At 33.8% G+C, this 20,985-nt stretch overlaps 1 protein-coding gene across 4 annotated transcripts in view; it reads right to left on the bottom strand.

Moving 5' to 3' along the window:
• ZPBP (zona pellucida binding protein) overlaps nt 1-20,985 on the bottom strand; it is a 155,219-nt gene that overhangs the window by 109,023 nt on the left and 25,211 nt on the right. For 3 of the 4 annotated variants that reach the window (XM_078152272.1, XM_078152271.1, XM_020981331.2), the window contains exon 4: nt 4,437-4,583. The exons of the other annotated variant lie outside the window; for it this stretch is intronic. In XM_078152272.1, the coding sequence (XP_078008398.1) occupies nt 4,437-4,583 (147 nt within the window). The remainder of the gene's footprint in view (nt 1-4,436; nt 4,584-20,985) is intronic. 4 annotated transcript variants of the gene reach the window in all.

Raw genomic sequence — 20,985 nt, 5'->3', positions numbered from 1 at the left:
ACCTGGAAGGCTTACATGAACTGATGCAAAGTGAAATGATTAGAACCAGACCATTGTATACAATAACAGCAATATCATATGATGAAATGTGAATGACCTAGCTATTCTCAGCAATAAAATGATCTAAGACAACTCTGATGATTTATTATGAAAAATGTTATCCATCTCCACAGAAAGAATTTGATGAATTCTGAATGCAGACTGAAGCACACTACTTTTTACTTTCTTTATTACTCTTGGCTCTTTTGGTCTGAGTTTTCTTTTGCAACATGGCTAATATGAAAATGTTTTGCAAGACTGCATATGTTATAATCTATATCAAATTGCCTGCCTTGTCAAGGAGAGGAGAAGGGAAGGAGGGAAAAAATGTAGAACTAGAATTTTTTTTTAAGCATGTTAAAATTTTTTTGCTTACATATAATTGAGAAAAAATAAAATTACAATTAAAAATTTAAAGAAAGAATGGCACAGACCATGAATAATTCAAAGGAACACAGACTTGAATCTGGAAAGAACACTAAAGACTACCTAATTCAACTTCTTCTAAAACAGATTAAATGATTTACACTAATTCACAAAGATAGTGTATATATATGTATATGTATATATATATGTATGTATGTGTGTATATATATATACATACACACACACATACACACACACATATATATATATCCCATCCTGGAATTATTTCCCTTCTCATCTCTATCTACTCACCTCCCTGGTTACCTTCAAGTCCCAGATAAAATCTCATCTCATACAAGAAGCTTTTACTATCCATTCCTCCTTTAATTATCATCAATTTATCCTTTATACATCTGGTTTGTAAAAAGGTGTTAGCACAGTTTCTCCCACATTTGATTATGAGCTTCTTGAGAGCAAGGATTTTTCATGGCCTTTCCTTGTATCCCCAGCACTTAGTACAGTGCCTGGAATATAACAGGTGCATAATAAATATTTGTTAACTGACATGTGGTAGAGCCAGGATTTGAATCCAGATCCTCTAGGTTCAAAATCTATCATTGTTTACATAACACCATACTGTGAGGACACTGAGGGATCAATTAATAAAGTATCAAAATTAGAGGAAGAAGTCAAAGGCATGGAAAAAATCTTAAGATCAAAAATTTAAAGCTCGTTGCAGCATCACAGAAGAATAAAGCTTGTCACCATGACAATGTGGGGCAATTATTCAAGCAGTAGCTTCCAAGTTTTCTGACTGTACCAATGGAAGAAAATGATGCAGTAACTCTTGGCATTCAGAAACTTGTTTGGAAATGTTACGAAGGCAACTCAATATAGCCTATTATTAAATTTGGGGGGAAAAAAGTCAAGTATTTATGAGTGAACAATATTTTTTGGGGGGTGGCAAAAGACAACTCACTGTAAATCCCAATTCCAAGAAAGGTTCAGAAAGAATTTTTAAAAGGTGTTGTACTCAAGCCTAGGAGTAAAACCCAGGGTTAGACTGTACTCAAATGGATCTGTGGTCTCATCAATTTAAGTACTCATTCCAAGACAGAAAGCACAACCAATTCCTATTTGCCCATCTGGTATACTATATGATTTTTATCCTTGTCCTCTCAAAAGTTTGCTACCCAATCTACTAGAGACCTTCCTTGCTTTCTTATGATATCACAAGGACATTGAAGAGAGTCACTTAGACTGTTCACCTGTCATTCCTTGTCCTCCCCATGGGAAAAGGCCATTTTCCCTTCCTATCACACATTTTCCCTGACATCACCTTTTTCTCCTGTTTTTATTCAAAGTTTTTCATCAGTTATATGTTGCACCTTGCTCATACCCACCATATTTCTACCCATTGCCCTCCATATGATAGTCATGATCAGTTCTTCAGAAACAACCGTGTCCCCTGTCTCATACTCAGACAACAAAATTGGAAGAATATTAATATTAAAAAGATGAACTTCTGTTTCCAGGAAAAGTTTGGGATCATTCAAGGAGCTCTGAAATCTCCTGAAGACAATACAATATATTCTCATTCTCCTGTTTAATTCTGAGATAAATTCCTTGTCCACTTGTATTCTATGTCCCATATGTACAAATACATACATACATACATACATACATAAGTAGAAATGTATATTGTGTGTATATACACACACTGATGGAAAAGCTCTATGGGTTCAAATGCATGTTGAAATCTGAGAAACAAACATTCTTCATCCATCTGGCCATTCCTATACATATATATATATATAAAAATCAGGTCAAATTCTTTAAGTATTAATACATCCCTTCCAGGAGGCTCAGCAGTGTTCCAAGGCTTAATGCACTCAACACAACGTCATCAGAAAACAGGAGAATAGGGAGGACCTCACCATCCATAGGCAATGCTGGATCTTCTCCAAAGCAGTAGGAACATATGTGATAAGCATATATCTATTTTATGGTCCACATGATGTTTATTTTCAGAGGGTCACCGAACAAGGTTATTCTTGTTATAGCTTTCAAGTAATCTTGAATGAAGACCCTTTGCTAGAATAAAGTCTGTAAGTTGGTGTTTTGCTCTACTAAATTAAATGTTTTTTCATAATCAACAAACAAGTGCAATGGGGTTTTCTAGTCTCTAAATCATTCAATTTCAAAATGGTAATGATGTAATTAATGTATTATTGATGGAGCTGTGGATCAGCACAACCATTTTGGAAAGCAATTTGGAATTAAGCAAATAAAGTAACTAACAAATACTGCTACTATGCTTATGCCTCAAGGAAGTCATTAAGCAAAATAAAGTCCCCATATATGCCAAAATATTTATAGCAACATTTTTGTGATATGAAAGAATCGGAAACAAAGTAGATACCCATCAATTGGAGAATGGCTAAACAAATCATGGTACATAGATGTAATGGAATATTATTGTGGTGCTATAAGAAATGACAAATGTGATGAAAAGAGAGAATGGAAATATTCATATAACCTAAAGCAAAGTGAAGAAAGCAGAGCCAAGAAAATAACATACACAATAACTACAACGTTGTTAATGGAAAGAATGAAAAATGAAAAACAATGAATTATATATTTTCAGAATTTTTAATGTATTGATTGGTTATAATAAATTTTTCCTCTTCCTTTTTATTTTCTAGTTTTTAAAAAAATGCTTTTTCTTAAAAGTAATATTGTAAAATTACAAAAAAATGAACATGCTTCCAAGGAAAAACTATAAGAAGACAATCCCCACTGTCTCTGCAGAGGTGGGAGGTCCATGAATGTAGTAAAATGCATATATATTCAGAATTTTTTGATTTATTGATTAGTTTTGCTAAAAAAAATTTCCTCTTCATTTTCTTTAAAAATATTTGTTCTATGAGATGGTTCTCTGAGAGAGAGGAGGGGGAGGAAATCAGGAGGAAGTTTTGCTCATGTAAAAATACAAATATATCAATAAAGTTTTATTTTTAAAAGACAAGTATACTGAACAATATCACTGTTAAATCCTGCCTATGCCCTACTAACACTCTCATAAAGATCCTGTATATATGGCAATGTAAGCTTATCCATATCAGCAATGATATGTCAAAATATAATCCAATTTATTTTTGTGATGTTATTTCATGGTTGCCATATTCAAGACCTACTTTTCTTTCTCTCAAATAAAATATACATGATATAGAGTCATGAGGCTTTAATATGGAAATATGTTTTGCAGCACTGTACATGTATAGCCTATATCAAATTGCTTACCCTCTCAGGGACAGAGGGAGGGAAGGAGGACGAGAATTTTGAACTCACAATTTTTTAAAAGTGAATGTTAAAAAAATTATGTGCAATCAATTGGGAAAAAGAAAATAATATTTAAAAAATAAAACATTTTTAAAAATTTAAAAGGCATCTTTATTCACCAAGCAGTAATATACTCAAATTGTAGAACAAGCATCTATGAAGAAAAAAAAAACACTCTCATAATGAACCAGTATCTGAAGAGTGCATGTCATAAAACTACTTTTCTAAAAAGTATATTGCTGAACTGAATTTCACTAAGCAATGTTTTGTGGAAATAGATTCTTGGCATTGGAAATCAAACTCTTGATTGTATTTTAAGAAGAATGGATCTTGAAAGTGAGATCTTCATATCCATCATTCTTACATTAACTGTCCAGTGAAGCCCAGAGGAGACCTCAATGTACAAAGATTACTACACAGTGAAGCTACATATCTCACTAAGCATTTTATCTATATTCACCCTATAAAATAATACAATTGCTGAGCAAATGTTATTTATTTGATGTAATTTCTTATTATTCAGTATTATGGTTACCATTTATTTAATTTTAGTATTGCTATTAGCCAAACCAAGACAGAAGGATATTGTGATTATGTGTGCAATAGCATTAGATTCCTTTATAAAAATTTAAAGAAATTAAGCATTTCAAAGGAAAAAACTGAAGGCAGAAAAGAAATGTTCTTCTTACCGTATACAACATATTTTACTTGGATAATTTTTTGCGCCTCTTCTGCTGTATGTTTATATGAAAGGGAACAAGTATAAACTCCACTCATCTCTTCACTGAAGTTATACAATATAAGGCTTCCTGTTGTTGTTACTTTTACAGAGTTTTCTAATAAAGAAATAAAATGTAGTTCTTAATCACTGAATTTTAATCTAATTTCTTAAGATAAATTACCAAAATAAAATTCTAACCAAACCAAAACTCTCAACATTCAACTGCAAGGATTCTAACAGTGGGGTAGATGTCAGAGGGTAGAAAGAAGGGGAGGGACTAATTATGAGGTCTGTCAGCTAAGGGGATCTTGTTTCCAGGAAAAGCCCTCATAATGTAAATAAATTAGCCAAGCAGCTCTATGGATTATAGGGAGAAAGATCAATTAATCAAGTATTTATTGAGCTCCTATGATGTGCTTAGAAAATTAAAGACACAATCCTCTCCTAAAGGATTTTATAGCTTACTTGGAATTAAAATCTAGATAAACATTTAAAAGTTACTGAATAATGCAGACAGTCAAATATCAAGTCCAAAAGAAGCACCTTCTGCACTACTAGGGCTGTACAACAGTGGAATGGTTGCCTCATGAGACAGTAAACTCTTGACACTGCAGATATTAGAGGCTAAATGAGACAAGAGGGCTATAAAAAAGGATTCCTATATTTTGTGGGGGCACAGGTTGAATACTCTATAAAACCCCATCCAAATCTATATAATTACCGTTTGGACTATCAATATGGACTATCAATACTGCTTCAGTAACCATTTTCTTAGATAATAAAATGTTTAGCTATCAATTTAGTATACCACACCCATAAAAATTAATTGTTAGAATTCATCTCAGATGATACTCAGAAAAATTTCCTGATTCTCATTTTAAAATGTATTTAATGTGTTTAATAATAAACTTTAAGAAAAGTATCAAAGATGGTGAGTAGAAAGTCAGACTGAAAGTCTGGACATGGATTCCAGTTCTACCTCTGACACATACTAGCTTTTGGATCATGAGGTCATTGAAGCTCTCAAAGTTACGAGAAACTCCTGAAGACTATAAGCTCCTTTGGAATCAAAACGGAATAGATGATAGGTCTTCAGCAAATAAATACAACCCTGTCATGGCTGAAGCCTAACTCAGCATAAGCTATCAGTAAACAGAAAACACTAATGACTTAAAAGCATTTCTGAACATTGGTGCACCAAGAATTTTTCTGCTGGTGGAGGAAGATGAACAAGAAGACATTTTTCTGCTGGAATCTGGACTAGTTAAGTTGACCAATGACCATAAAAAGTAAAACTGCTTAAACACGGCTGATTTTGCTGTTTTACATGTATGTCTATGCTCTAACATTATTTTGGAAACCTTTCTATAAATAATGTAATACTTCTGTCAGAAGTATGTTTAGGGTAGTTCAGTATTCCAAATTATTGGTGATTTGGGTGAACTTTTAAACCGTATTTTTCCTACCAGAAACAGAATTTTTTAATTTAACCAGTCAAAAGATTAGCAGGAAATTGGATACTGAAGGTAAAGTAAGCTATATTCATTTCAACTAACACAACAAAGTTTAGCACTAGTTAATGATTTTGAAATCAATGGTTTCAGTTATAAATGTGTTAAGAATTGCATCTAAAATGGATTTAATTACTTAGGACTTTCAAGTGAAAACAAAACTAGGATTGCTAGTCTTAAATTACTTTCTTCCTGATTTACAAGCTGATTATCGAGGTCCTATTGAGGTCTACCATAACAAAGCACTGTGCTAGATGTAGGAGATATCTACTATCTGCTTATCCCTTAGTCTCTTCTACTATATCTAGTGTCTAGGAATAAAATTTCTAAAAACAAAATCTATGAAGATTTTATCTTTACTATTAAGTAATATTAAAGAAAGAAATTCTATATTAACATGAAACATCTGGTGAATGAAAGCAATGAAGGGAGAGTTGAATATTCCAGAAATTTGAAAACTAAGTATTTCAGAATCAGGGTTAGAATCAATAGATCCTAAAAACTGTACCAGTAGAAGAATTATGTCCAAATACTATCTAGTTTGGAGAAATAAGACATATACAGCCATTTCCTATTCCAAATTTCAATGTATAACTCATTCAATGATGTCTATCTAACACCTCTACATCCTTTCTCAGTGCCTATATCTGCTCAATCAGAGCCCCACATATGAAGTAGTTCAGGATGGCAGGAGCATTTCCACAAATTAGTATTTTAAAAGCTCTTGGGCTCATATATACATAAATATTTCCTTAACATCTCCCTCCATCATAGAGACAAAAGGAGTCTGATTAACGTATACTACCCCTTCTACAAAGGGCATCTAGGTGGTGCAGTGGATACAGTGCCAGACCTGGAGTCAGGAAGACTCATCTTCCTGAGTTTAAATCTGGCCTTAGAAAATTACAGTGTGACCCTGGGCAAGTCACTTAACCCTATTTGCCTCAGTTTTCTCATCTGTAAAATGACCTAGAGAAAGAAATAGTAAACCACTCCACTATCTTTGCCAAGAAAACCTCAAATGGGGTCACAAAGAGTCATATGTGACTGAAACAACTAAACAACAACCCCTTCCACAAGTTCAAATTTTTTCAAAATTATTTAATACATAGTATGTAACAATGCTGTTGATTGGGTCCTACTAATAGTCAAAGCCTTAAGGTAAGTAGCTACCTACACAAATACGCAGAAGCATGGGCCCTGGGTAGAAGAGAAAGAGACTGGACTAGTGGTAATGTATCACCAATTTCCAACTCAAAACCGAGTACGTCCGAAACAGAACTCATCTTTCCCCCAAAAAAAACCTTCCCCTCTTCTGAATTTCCCTAGTTCAGGTATTAGGACTTTATTTGCTCAAAAAAAAGTGTGGTACAATGTATTATTTTCTCAGTTTTTGCAAATAATCCCTATAGTGTAGGTATTAATTACTTTTTTTTAACATTTTATACCATTCATCCATAAATGCTTAACCTAGGTTATTTTCTCCCTGTGACCCCTTTTCCTGCTTACTTTACAGTTTGTTCAATTTCACCTTCTGAGATTCGGTCGCTCTTTTTTTCATGCTGCTAATTTGGTTATTTTATATTTTTTGTAGGTAGTCCATTTAAAAATGTATAAGTTTTGCTGGCATTTAATTGTGTATAGTAGGTTCAAATAATTACTATGAATTTTTTTTCTGTTTGCTGTGATTTCTCCTTGTTCATTTTTCTTATTAATTTCACATTATTCACTCTTCTTTTAATCAGATTTCCTGAAGTGTAATCCACTGTTAGACTTTTAAAAGTGCCAACTTCATTTTGTTTATCATTTCTATAGCCTTTTTGTTTTCCACTATACCTATTTCTTCTCCAATTTTCAACATACCCTCTTTTTTGCTTACTTTGAATGTGCTTATTATCTCATTTTTAATTGCATACTCAGTTTAATTCTTTTTTTCTATTTTGATGATTTATTTTTGAGAAATATTTTTTCAATCACAGAATTGCTTTAGCTGCATCTCATAAATTTTAGAATACTATTTCATAATTTTTCTAGTTGACATAATTGTCCTTTCTATATATTTGTTCTCTAATGCATTCAGAATTCAGGATGCCACTCAAATCTCCATTTCTGAAATTATCTTTTGCTCATGTTCTCTATTTCACTGCATTACAATCTGTAAAGAATGTGTTTAGTGTTTCTACTTTTTACATTTATTTGTAAATTCTCTGTGTCTAAACACATGGTTTTTTTTTTTATGTGTGGCACTATACCATCTGTATATGCTTTACTTTTCATACTCCTTAGAGATCTTAAGTCTTTCAGTTCTGTTCCAAAAGTTTGTCAAGTCTTGTATTTTCTTTTTTATCTTTCTATTTAGGTTTACCCACCTAGAAGGTAGATTATAATTCCTATAATTATTCTTATAATCTGAGCTTTTCCACAATTTAATTAACATTTTCTTTATAACTTTTGCACTAAAATTAATTAATATATGAATTAGTACAATATGGTTTCCTTGTTTATATGTCTGGATCTCGTCATACAAAATTTTGTTTTGTTTTGCATGATACTATGATTAAAGCTTTTTTGGAATTACCTGATGCACACTAAATTTTGTTTCAATCTTTTTTTATTCTTTATGTTTCTATTTAAAGGTATAAAAGCTTTAAAATGCAATGAAGACTTTTGAGACACCTCATGTTTCTGATATGCAATATATTGCTGGTTTTTGCTTTCTTATCCACTCTGCACTTTTAGATTGCTTGATGCATTCACATTTAAAGCTATAATTGTTAAGATTGTATTTTTTCTTCACTTTTGGCTTTTGTATCAATTTTTCTTCCCTTCCTCCTTTAAGTCATTAATTTGTCCCCACTTAGTGTTGTTACTCTACTTTGATGCCTCTTTTTAAGTATTACTATTTTTATTTTTGTTGATTTTTTTACAGAACCTCGATATGTGATGTCTCTCTCCTTCCTCTTCTTCCATAATCAGGGAGCCTTCTTTGTAACAGACCATAAAAAAGACTGAAAAAGCAATTCTGCAAAACTAACCAACCCAACAACCAAGTATAGCTGAATAAAGACCACTCTCCTGGTTCTTCTTCCACTCCTTCTTAGTCTCCTTTGCTATATCCTCCTACTAATCATGCCTAATAAGCATGGGGATATCCCACAGCGCTCTATCCTTTGTCCTCTTTTCTTCCCCTTCTGTATTACTTCCCTTGATGATCTCATCAGCTCTAGTAGATTTATCATCCCTATGCTGATGATTCTCAAAGCTATCAACCCTGCCCTAACCTCTTGGCTGATCTCTAGTCTCACATCTCCAACTACCTTTCAGATACCTAGAAGTGGTTGTCCAGTAGCCATTTTAAATTTAACATGACCAAAACTGAACTCTTCTTTCCCAAAAATCCTCCCCCTTTCCAAACTCCTCTATTAGTGTCAAGGCCACCACCATCTTCCCAGTTCCCCAGGCTCACCACCTAGACATCATACTTGACTACTCACTATCTCTTACACCCCATATCCAATCTGTTTTTGTCAATTTCACCTTTGCAACATCTCTCCAATGTGCTCCCTTGTCTCCTCTGATACTGCCACCACCCTGCTACAGACCCTCATCACCTCACATCTGGCCTACTATAATAGCCTATTGATTTGTCTCCCTCTTACAAGCTTCTCCCTACTCTGGTCCATCTGCCATTTGGCCATCAAACTGATTTCCCTAAATCACCTCTGACAGTGTCACATCCCCCAAATTCATCTTTACTCTGTGTTCTTATGAAGGTAAATTTAGCATTAGAAAAACTAAGTTTGAGCTCCCTCTTGTATCTCCTTTCTATGTTGGTGCATTTATAGATCTTAAAGCATCCTCCTAATTTCTTGTGAATTTTTTCTTAGAAATATCAATTCAGGAAATAGCACAATCACATGGGAGCAGTGTTGTGTGGTGTAAGTCACTGTGTTAGATTTGTGTGTGTGTGTGTGTGTGTGTGTGTGTGTGTGTGTGTGTAGCAATTGGGGTTAAGTGACTTATCCAGAGTCACACAACTAGTGAGTGTGTCTGAGGCCACATTTGAATTCAGGTCCTCCAGACTCCAGGGCCGGTGCTCTATCCACTGCACCACCTAGTTGTCCCTGTGTTCCATTTTTTAACAAAACCTAGTCATATCCCTTGCCTTTTCCATGGTCAGTTTCCATTCTCAAAGTAGTATTATTATTATTCTATCTTTGGCTGAATGAGCCTACCACCACCATGTGAACACCTGTCAGGACTCTTATCCCCTCTCCTGGGAGTGACATTGTCCAAAAAAGAACAAACATTTCTCAGAGAAGATGATCTCCTAATGTACACATTTCCCCCTTTCCCAGACAAAATTCATTATGTAGAACTAGTGTTTTACTGCAAATACATACATACACACATACACATGTGTGTGTATATGTATGTGTATATGTATGCATGTATGTATAGCAACTCTTCTATGAGAATGTTCTTTAGTGACACCTTTCAGAGATATTCCTTCGAATTCCCTCCATACCAGTCCCTCCTAGCCATTGCTATCATCCTAGTCTCCCATAACCTCTACTATGGTTGAGAGACTAAAATAATTATTATAATTTCACATTTCATCTAATGGGCTTGATAGAGAAGAATGGCCTACTCCTTTTGTAATTTACTTCCCTCCTTTCATTTGTATAACAACTTAATCTGATAGTCACTGCCATAAAATATACTGATTCACTTATAGTGGGTCAAGGGAGTTAGTCCAGAGATTATTAATTCTATTCATTCTCTTTCCCTTTTCCAGATTCTTTAAAAGTTTCCTTTGTATCTCTAGACTCTTAGGTTCACTTAATGCCTTGATCCCTCTTTGTTATTTTCTTTCCGTCAAAAATTAATTCCTTAATCACCACAATAATAACAACAACATAATACACTTTTTATTACACTTCACTTTATTGTGCTAAGCAGGTAATACCTTTTTTACAAATTGTAGCAACTCTGCATTGAGCAAGTCTAATGGGACCATTTTACCAACATCATGTGCTCACATCATTTGTCTGTGTCACATTTTGGTAATTCTCACAACATTTCAAACTTTTTCATCATCTGTCATGGTGATCTGTGATAAGCGATCTTTGATGTTACTATTATAATTGTTTTAAGGCACCACAGACTGTGCCCATATAAGATGGTAAACTTAATTGGCCAATGTGTGCTCTGACTGCTCCACTGACTAGCTATTCCTGTCTCTGACCCTCTCCTTGGGACTCCCTATTCTCTGACATACGATATTGAAATTAAGCCAATTAATAACCCTATAATAGCCTCTAAGTTCAAGTGAAAGGAACTTTCCTGACTCTCAATCAATGTGGCAAACTTAATTGTTGTCTTATTATATGAAATTGCCATAGCCACCCCAACCTTCAGCAACCACCACCCTGATCAGTCAGTGACCTTCCACCAGGAAAAAAAGATTACAACTCACTGAAGGTTCAGATGATGAACACATGTTTTAGCAATAATGCATTTTTTAACTAAGGTATATACACTGTCTTTTTATACATAATATTATTGTACACTTAACAGACTACAATACAGTGTAAACATAATTTTTATGTGCACTGGTAAGCCAGAAAAAATTTGCGTGACATGTTTTATTGCAATATTTGCTTTATTGTGGTGGTCTGGAACAGAACCTGCAATATCTCTGAGTTATGCCTGTTATAAAATGAGAAGTTTATGTCTTTTCATTGAGAATCAAATTTGTTTTCTTGTGATTCTGTTGTTCAGAGTTGCAAGTCAAACAATTTGCTCACCTTTGTTTTGCATTTTGTTTTCTCTTTTTAGCAGGGATGCCTCAAATGCTTCTCTGGCTGAAAACTCCATCATCTTTCATTGTTGACTAGCTTTGGCTTCAGATTATCATTTAGCATGGTAGCTTGAGCACCCTGATTTTAAGGAATTTTATTCTTTCTTTGACGCAATTTCTTCTGACTACATGATGGTCCTGGATTATTTGAGCTGCCTTTCCTTTATATTTAAAGGTCTTTATCCTGGCCACTTCCAAAACTTTTGTTATTGAAGTAGTGAAATTTAAGCACTTCACGCCTGAGAAATAGATGCATTTTTTCTTTTTCATAGTGATTTGTGAATTCTATCAAGCAGTTATTTGATGCCTGTCTTCAATAGTCGAAACAGTTTTCTTGTACTGTTTTCTGCAGTATGGTGTTCAGGTTTGTATATTATTTTGTTTTGTTTTTGTTTTTCTTTAATCTGTCATGTTCTTCTGGAAGTACTAATATCCATAAGTTATCTGTAGGTTTCCTGTCTTCAAAGTTAGTTATTTTAGCTTGTATAGAATTCATGTGTTATTTTGACATTGTTGACTTGTGCTTCTCTTCTGCCCAATATTTGGCACCTCAGTATTTTGTGTTCTAAATCAGTTTCTCTCTACATCTTCCAGATCTTCTATTTGTTTGGGAAAAGTTTTCATGACTCTTTTAATTTTTCCTACTCAACTATTTGTATTTAATACTGCTTTGAGAGCTATTATTTCCTTTCTAAATTCATTCCTAATTTCCTCATTAAAAAAAACTTTATTTCTCTTTTGAACCATTTTAGAATTTCTTGCTGTTGTTCCATGAACCAAGGGATGGTCTACAGAATTACCTTTTTCACTGGACAATCTTGGTTTGTTGTCCCTAATATTATAATAATTGTTTCATGTCCTCTGGCTTCTTTTTGAAGTTTTTTGCATTCTTCTTTCTGTCTTTAGGATACTCTGTTGGTTTATCTGTTCGTGAGTTATTTTCTCCATGGAACTTCTGCACTTTCCACATTTCTTATTTGTTCCTAAACACCTGTCTCTGGCTTCCCCCCTTACACTTTGTTCTTCCATATTCTACTAATTCACAGAACCCTAAGACTGGACATATTGGTTTCCCCCAGTCTCTTTGTACTGCAGGACATGAGGTGTTATGCCTATACCCCTATTCAGTAACCTCCAGAGGTGTGTGACTTTACCCAGTTGACTTTCCAATCCCCATTTCCTTAGTCATTGTCATTCTTTACTCTCTAACCTATGTCTCTCTGCCATACTTTATACTGCCTGCATCTTCTACCTTGCCTGCATCTTCCACCTCACTCCCTTTAATCACCTTCCCTTTCCTAAAGAATTTACCTGGCTTGGCAAATCAATGAATGTTGTCTCTTATGCAGTAAGGGTTGAACAACGGAGTGGAAGAAGGGTTGGGGGCAGAGGAATTCAGGATAAATGTCAGGAGGAATATGGGAAGGATTCCAACATCTGGACCCTAAGTCAAAAGCCTGAAGTTTGCTTGTACAATTATGCCTGGTGCAGATGGAGTAGTTTCTGGAGAGGGGAAGGAAGGAGGGAGTGGAGCAGGATTCTGAGTGAAAGTTCTAAGTATTCAATTTCTCCGCTGTTATTTCATAAAGTTTTTACTTTGAATGGTGTTTCTGTCTTCTTAACTTCTGAATTCAGCTGAAATAACTCTATATCTGGTACAATAATTTCTTTTTCTGAGACCTTGGGATTTCTGATGGTTGCTGGAAGCAACTATTCTGCCATCTTGCTGGTCATTTGATCCTGAACCCTTCCTCCACTCTTGACATTCTTGCTATAAATGAAACCAGAAGACAAAAGGAAATTGCAACTAAATCGAAGCACGGCTCACAAATTCTTCTTGGGTAGACAAATAATGGAGTTGGTGAAGTTGATTTAGAAATCATTTCATGGGATGTCTGGTCCTTGTATTACAATGCTCATAATAAATATTTGTAAAAAGACCACCATGAAAAATAATTACATCTCATGTGCCCACATCTGTTTCAGAAGATGAAATGTTAGAGAAATTCTATGAAGAACTTGATAAGGCACTCAAATTAAATCAAAATACATACGTATATGTATATGTATACATACAAAAATATACGCGTGTGTGTGTATACTTTGATACCAGGATAGGCAAGGTATGTTTTTGGGAGTGATGAATGAGAAAAACCAAAGACTTGTAGCATCACAACTACACATCACAAATACTTTAAAAAATGAGTAGAAGTTGCTAGACATAGCAAGAACAAAACAGGTTAAAAAACAGAGCTTTATTTATTACTCACCAACACACACACACACACACACACACCCTTGAGATCAAAGCTTAAGTCTTGTAATTATTTTCATGCCACAAAATTTTCATTTTTATCTCTACTTCCACAACAAACTTCAAAAGCTCCTATTTTCAGTAATACAAACTACAATAATTTTTTTTCTTTTAATACTTCTTTTTGTTCAAATGATCCAAAAAAGCCATACCAATTTCTTCCACCATAATGTACATCATCTTACTTTAATAAGAAAAAAGGGAAAACATTACAGAGGTCTTAAATTACAATAATATATCTCTGACATCATCAGCCATTTTCCACACATGTGAATTTAAATCATTTAAAAACACCAACATATTTGCTGCAAGGGATATTTTTCTAAAATGTGTCATGCAACTCTTACCCTTCTTACCCACATCTAGCATAATGCCTTAAGGACAATCAGTTTTAAAAAATGTTTGTTGAACTGAACAAAGTATTCTAGGCATAATAAAATTTTTTCTTGCTAAGGATCATCATTATGAACATTGATAATAGTATTGTGCTCTTATATGCTATAACTACTTAACGGCCTCAGGGGATTTAAGGTATGTAGAGTTGTTTGCTCCATTACTAAGTGGCTAAAGATGTAACTGACTGATTTCTAATGTTTGCTAAAAGGTTTTTTTTCTGTCTTCTCCCTTACTTTTAACAATCTTTTTTCGGTTGAAAAGAAAACATAACTTTTTGCCTTCATATTCCCCTTTTTAACTTACTTCATTTGTATGCTTTGGGTTGGAAATTCAAATAAAACATATAAAAATTGAGACTAAAACAAAAATTATTAGTTTCTGAAGGGAATGACAGGCTTTCTTATTTGTAGGAATATGTATATGTTACAATAAACATATATATATATATATACACACACACACACATATATATGATATACACACACACACACAGAAAGTACTCTAATATTTTCCTTACTTTTCAGTTCTTCAGTAGATTCCAAATAGTTGAAGTTGCAAGATAAATGTTCTCTACATACGTATCAAACTAAAGTTTTTCCTCCTATCTAGAAGAAACCTGTATTTTGCCGGTCTCATCTTATTTTACGATGTCTTTGCCAACTCAACCCATAAATGACCACTGTTTTTTACTGGACCTGTGTTTTCAATAACCTAGGAAACTCACTCTAACAATGTCTGGGGTGCTAAGAGATGAGATGACTCCCCCAGGGTCACAACTAGTATATGTTAAAGGCAGGACTTGAACCCAGATTTTGATTCTGAGGCCAGTTTTCAATCCACTGTGCCATGCTGTCTTCAGAATACCTAATTAATTTTGTGTGTGTGTGTGTGTGTGTGTGTGTGTGTGTGTGTAGCAATACAGAGCTAGGTCCTAATTAGTACAAATAATGAATCCCACAGAGTGGCTGCATTATTCAAATTCACACTGTATGTTTCCACTGGGCTAGAACCAACTACTATTTTATTTTACATAATTATAACTTCAGATAGTGTGACAACACATGCAACCACTTCATAGTGTCCAATATTTGTAGTAATTGGGATAATGCTATATATATAGATGCATATACAATATATATACATACATACTAAAAGGAAAAATACTTCAAATTTGGAATATATTTAATATATGTGTATACATATATATATATATATATATATATAAGTATTAACAATATTTTTTACTTTAAAAATATAAAGCTATGATTATTGAGAATACCACAGAATTTGTTATTCTGGTATCCCATTCTGAATTTGCTTTAAAATTTTATATCTATGTTACAGATGGAATATGTATGTGTTTCAACATTCACATCAGGGCTAGAGACTATGATTTATTCCCAAAACTGTAAAAATTTATACAGAATTTAACACAAAAGTCCTTCTTACAATAGCAAGATAATTTTAGTAATATCTCTTAAAATTCAAAGGCATTTCTTACCTTCTCTTGTTTTATTAGATGCTACAAATCCAGACTGATTGGTTATCCTACAGATGACCTGTCGGCAAAGGCATCCTATCAGAGGATTTAGCTGTAAGGTGTATATTCACACATGCACACAAACTCTTTTGTGATTCTCTGTGTGTCTTTAAAAATGGTGAAGGAAGATTAGAGTTACTTTTAAAATACACAAATCAAACTCCCCAAATAATTTAGTTTGTTCAAGAGCCTTTGTAGTAAAGAATATCTAGTCAAATAAAACTAATGATCAAGAGAAATTAAAATGGCCAGAAATTAAACACACAGCCATTTTTGTAATATGAGAATGACCACACCAGATCAGAGCACTACATTAATCCAAATTAGAACTAAAGCCTGATAATTTCAAGACTATGAAAAACATCAAGAATCTAGTAATTCATGAAATTTTTTCAGAGTAGAAATTTCTTCAACATTGTATTATAGTCTAATTAATTTATAAATATTTTTGTCTAAAGGCTATCAAATTTGATATTCACATTTGCAAAACATCTGTTATCTTATTAGATACAAACTGTTCTAATTTAAGCACATAATATACATAAACTATGTTGCTGTTGTTGCTGTTCAGTCATTTTTCAGTTGTGTCTGACTCTTTATGACCCCATTTAGAGTTTTCTTGGTAAAGAATAGTTTGCCATTTCCTTCTCTAGCTCATTTTACAGGTGAGGAAAGAGGGCTAATTGACTCGTCCAGGGTCACATAGCTAGTCTGAGGCTGGATTTGAATTCATGAAGATGGGTCTTCCTGACTCCAGACCTGGCACTTTTATCCCCTGCACCACCTGTGTAAGCTATTACTTACTAATAAATGAAGCGTAAGCAGAAAATTCAGTAACATGCAATTGAAATTACATTAAGCATAAACATTTATTATGAAAACTATGAAAAACTTGCATTGTATTTATAAGTCAATTCTTACAATATTTAAATACTTCAAAAGGGTCTGTGTGATTTCACTGATGCAAGTATTCCCTCCATTGGTGCAGATCACAACAGTCCATATTTTTCCTTAATTTTTGTCCATGTTCTCACATATTTCCTCCATAGAGATCTGCTCAATGTGCTTGAGACCTTTCTCTAGGTGTTTTCACATTTTCATTACTATTATTGTAATTCTTGACCTTTTGTTCTGCCATGTGAATTTTGTTATTTTTTTCTAGCTCTAAAAAATATTAGTTTGGTAGTTTTAATGGTACAGCATTGAATAGTAAATTAATTTAGGCTACATTTTTATTTTTTATTATATTAGCTTGGCCTACTCATGAACAATTAATATTTCTCAAATTATGTGTATCTATTTTTGCAAAATGTTTCATAGTTAGATTCATATAGTTCCTGGGTGAATATTGGAACACACACTCCCAAATATTTTGTAGCTTCTGTATTTATGTTGAATAGAATTTCTCTTTCTAGCTTTTCCTCCTGGAGTCTGTTGACTGCTATCTTCCCACAGTCCTTCAATTCCTTTTTTGGTTAAATTTGTTTTACCCTTTCAAATCTGATATCTTTCCATTACTGTGGAAAATATAAGCAAAACAGAAGTTGGATGTTTCTGTTTTCTGCCTATTAATAAACCAAACATGAGGTTTCTCTTCTATTCTACATTTCTTGTCCTAAAGATAGATAGAAAAGCCATTTTGGGTACTCAGCTTTCCCTAAGTCTCAACTCATGCTGAGTTTTAGCCTTTGTAAACCTCCTCACATTTAAAGATCTACACCTGCTTTTGTGGCATGCTAGGAAGTGCAGTGAGAGGGGGGGCAAAAGACGTTGGTCTGTGTCCTGGCTCTACCACTTATTTGATCTTGAGTAAGTCACAAAATCTTTGAGCCTGCTTCCTCACATATAAAATGGAGATAGTTCTTAATTACTTGACTGACAGGGGCCTTGTGAGAATCAAATCTTCTGATATACAGGGACTGGTTTATAACCAACAAACACTACATGAATGCCAATTGTAATTTGTTGTAATGTTCCCCACATGTATTTTGTATATGTGCATTTAAAATCAGACCTCCCTCTGAAGTCAAATCAATCTCTAAATGACATTTCCTTTTCTTCTTTCTTAGGATCATTCACAACCATATTATCAAATTTTCATTTTTCAGGGGCTCCTAACATGAATATTGAGCTGTCTTACCTTTTGCTGAAGTTTATAGGATCATACTTATCACTTCTGATGAGTGAATTTTTGAAATAATGCTTTCCTAAATGGAACAGTTGCCTAAAGGCCTCATGTCTGACTATGTCTAATTCTTCTCCTTGGTCATCACATACTCTAATAGAACATGATCACTTTTCCTAAGGTTCCTATCACTTCCACTCTATCAACTAGTTCCTCCTCACTGGGCAAAAATTGAGTCCAGAGTAACATTTCCCCTCCTTACTTCTCCAACTTCTAAGAGATAAAAATGGTAAAAGACAGCAGTTTATTGGATATAATGCTTTCAGTTAAATGGTGCTTCTGGTAGATAGGAGTTAGAAGCCAGTGCAATTCTTCCAGCATGACTTCATCTTAACCCACACTGAGCAGCAGCAGACCAAGTACAGTTTCTGGGAATAAGGTTTGTGATCTATATTACTCAACAAGTACATTATTTATTTATCTTATCAGAAATTCAGACTACTTTTCCTCCATTTGGGTTGGCATTCTGTAGTATATTCCCAAAATAATACTGCCTCTGTTTTTTTCTCTTATCACACTCACACAAAATGCTCTGCATTATGTTCACCCCACCTGACCAAGGAACTTCCAGACAAGTGTAAACATTCTTCCAAGTTCTATTCTCTTGATTCCATTCTCCATAAAGCTGGCAAAATGACATTTCCAGCATGGGTCTGACCATATCATTAGAATTAAAAAGGACTGAAAAAGGTTTCCTGTAGAAGGTGGGATTTTAGGTGGGACTTGACGGAAGCCAGGGAAGTCAAGAGGTAGAGTTTTGGAGGGAGAGTATTTTAGGCATGGGGGACACCCAGTGAACATGCCCAGAACCAAGAGATGGAATAAAAAGTCTTCTCTACATCACTATTCATTAGAGAAATGCAAATTAAAACAACTATGAAGTATCACATCACACCTATCAGATTGGCTAACATGACAAAACAGGAAAATGATAAATGTTGGAGAAGATGTGGGAAAATTGGAATATTAATGCATTGTTGGTGGAGTTCTGAACTGATCCAACCATTCTAAAAAGCAATTTGGAGGTAGGCCCAAAGGGCTATAAAAATGTGCATCTTTGATCCAGCCATACCACTACTAGGTCTGTATTGCAAAGAGATCATTAAAAAAAAGAAAAGGACCCACATATATAAAAATATTTATAGCAGCTCTTCTTGTGCTGACAAAGAATTGAAAATTGAGGTGATAACCATCAATTGGGTAATAGCTGAACAAGTTGTGGTATATAAATATAATGAAATATTATTGATGATAGTATTATATATTATTATTGATGAATATTATTAATGATGAGCAAGCAGACTTCAGAAAAACCTGGGAAAGACTTGAATGAAATGATGCTGAGTGGAGTGAGCAAAACCAGGAGAACACTGTACACAGTAACAAAAATATTGTGGGATGACGAACTTGGATAGACTTAGCTCTTCTCAGCAGTTCAATGATCTAAGACAATTCCAGAAGACTCATGATGGAAAATGCTATCTACATTCAGAGAAAGAACTGTGGATTGCAGATTGAAACATCGTATTTTCTCTCTTTTTTTGTTTTTTCCTTTCTTGTGGCTATTCCCTTTTGCTCTAATTCTTCTTTCACAACATAACAAATGTGGAAATATGCTTAATATGATTGTACATGTATAGCCTATATCAGATTGCATACTGTCTTGGGGAGGGAGGAGAGGGAGAAAAATCTTATAAAAGTGAATGCTGAAAACTAAAAATAAGTTGATTAATTAATTTTAAAAAAGTTTTAAATAACATTCTTACAACATCACTAACGTGAAAATATGTTTAATAGGGAAAAAAAGAAAGAGACTAAATAGGATGAATGGGAGACTTTACTGGGAATGAAAGAAAGAAGGAGGGACAGGAAATCAGTACTGTATAATAGAGGTACACAAGATGAAGACTACATTGCCATGGAGGAAGGGCAATTCCACAAACCTAAAAGGGCTATATAAATAAATATGCATGTGATATAAAAAATAATTTAAAAATAACAAACAAAAAACAAAAAAAAGAATCTTGTTCAAGGAATAGCCAGGAGTCCAGTGTCACTAGACTGAAGTGCACATGGTTAGCGGAGTAGTTGAAGACATAAGAAGCCTCAAAAAGTATGGGGGATGAAGGAGGAGCCAGGTTATGAAGAGCTGTGAAAGCCAGAGGATCCCAGATAATAAATCACATTTATTCTACAATATATATTCCAAATGCTTATCTAAATGCAATCTGTGTTTCAATACCTAGCCAGAGTCAAACAACTCAAGGACCCAATTATTTCACTTCTTCTTCTGACTGCTCATAGGCATAAGTCATACTACATCATGTGACACTTAACCATCTTAGAAAAACACTCACAATGATGCTAATTTTCCCTGTTCCACCACTTTTACAACCTTATATCTCATTGTGCAAACCACACAAACTTTCTAATACCTACTTGGGCTCTTAGTACCCTTCTTATACCCCTGGCTTCTCTAGTAATCCTTAACCAAGACTATAAATAAATAAATGAATGAATAAAGTACATAAATAAATGAATGAATAAACAAACAAAAATAAATAAATGAATAAATGAATAAATGAATGAATGAATGAATGTGTGTATACGTATATATAATATGAATACATATAATATATAACATACATCATAAAATATACACTGTATATAAATTATATGTTATAATTATTATTTAATTGATATTAATT

This window comes from Phascolarctos cinereus, unplaced genomic scaffold, assembly GCF_003287225.1.
Source record: "Phascolarctos cinereus isolate Bilbo 61053 unplaced genomic scaffold, phaCin_HiC Scaffold_4;HRSCAF=312, whole genome shotgun sequence".
Taxonomy (NCBI): domain Eukaryota; kingdom Metazoa; phylum Chordata; class Mammalia; order Diprotodontia; family Phascolarctidae; genus Phascolarctos; species Phascolarctos cinereus.
This window is presented reverse-complemented; position numbering and strand designations above follow the sequence as displayed.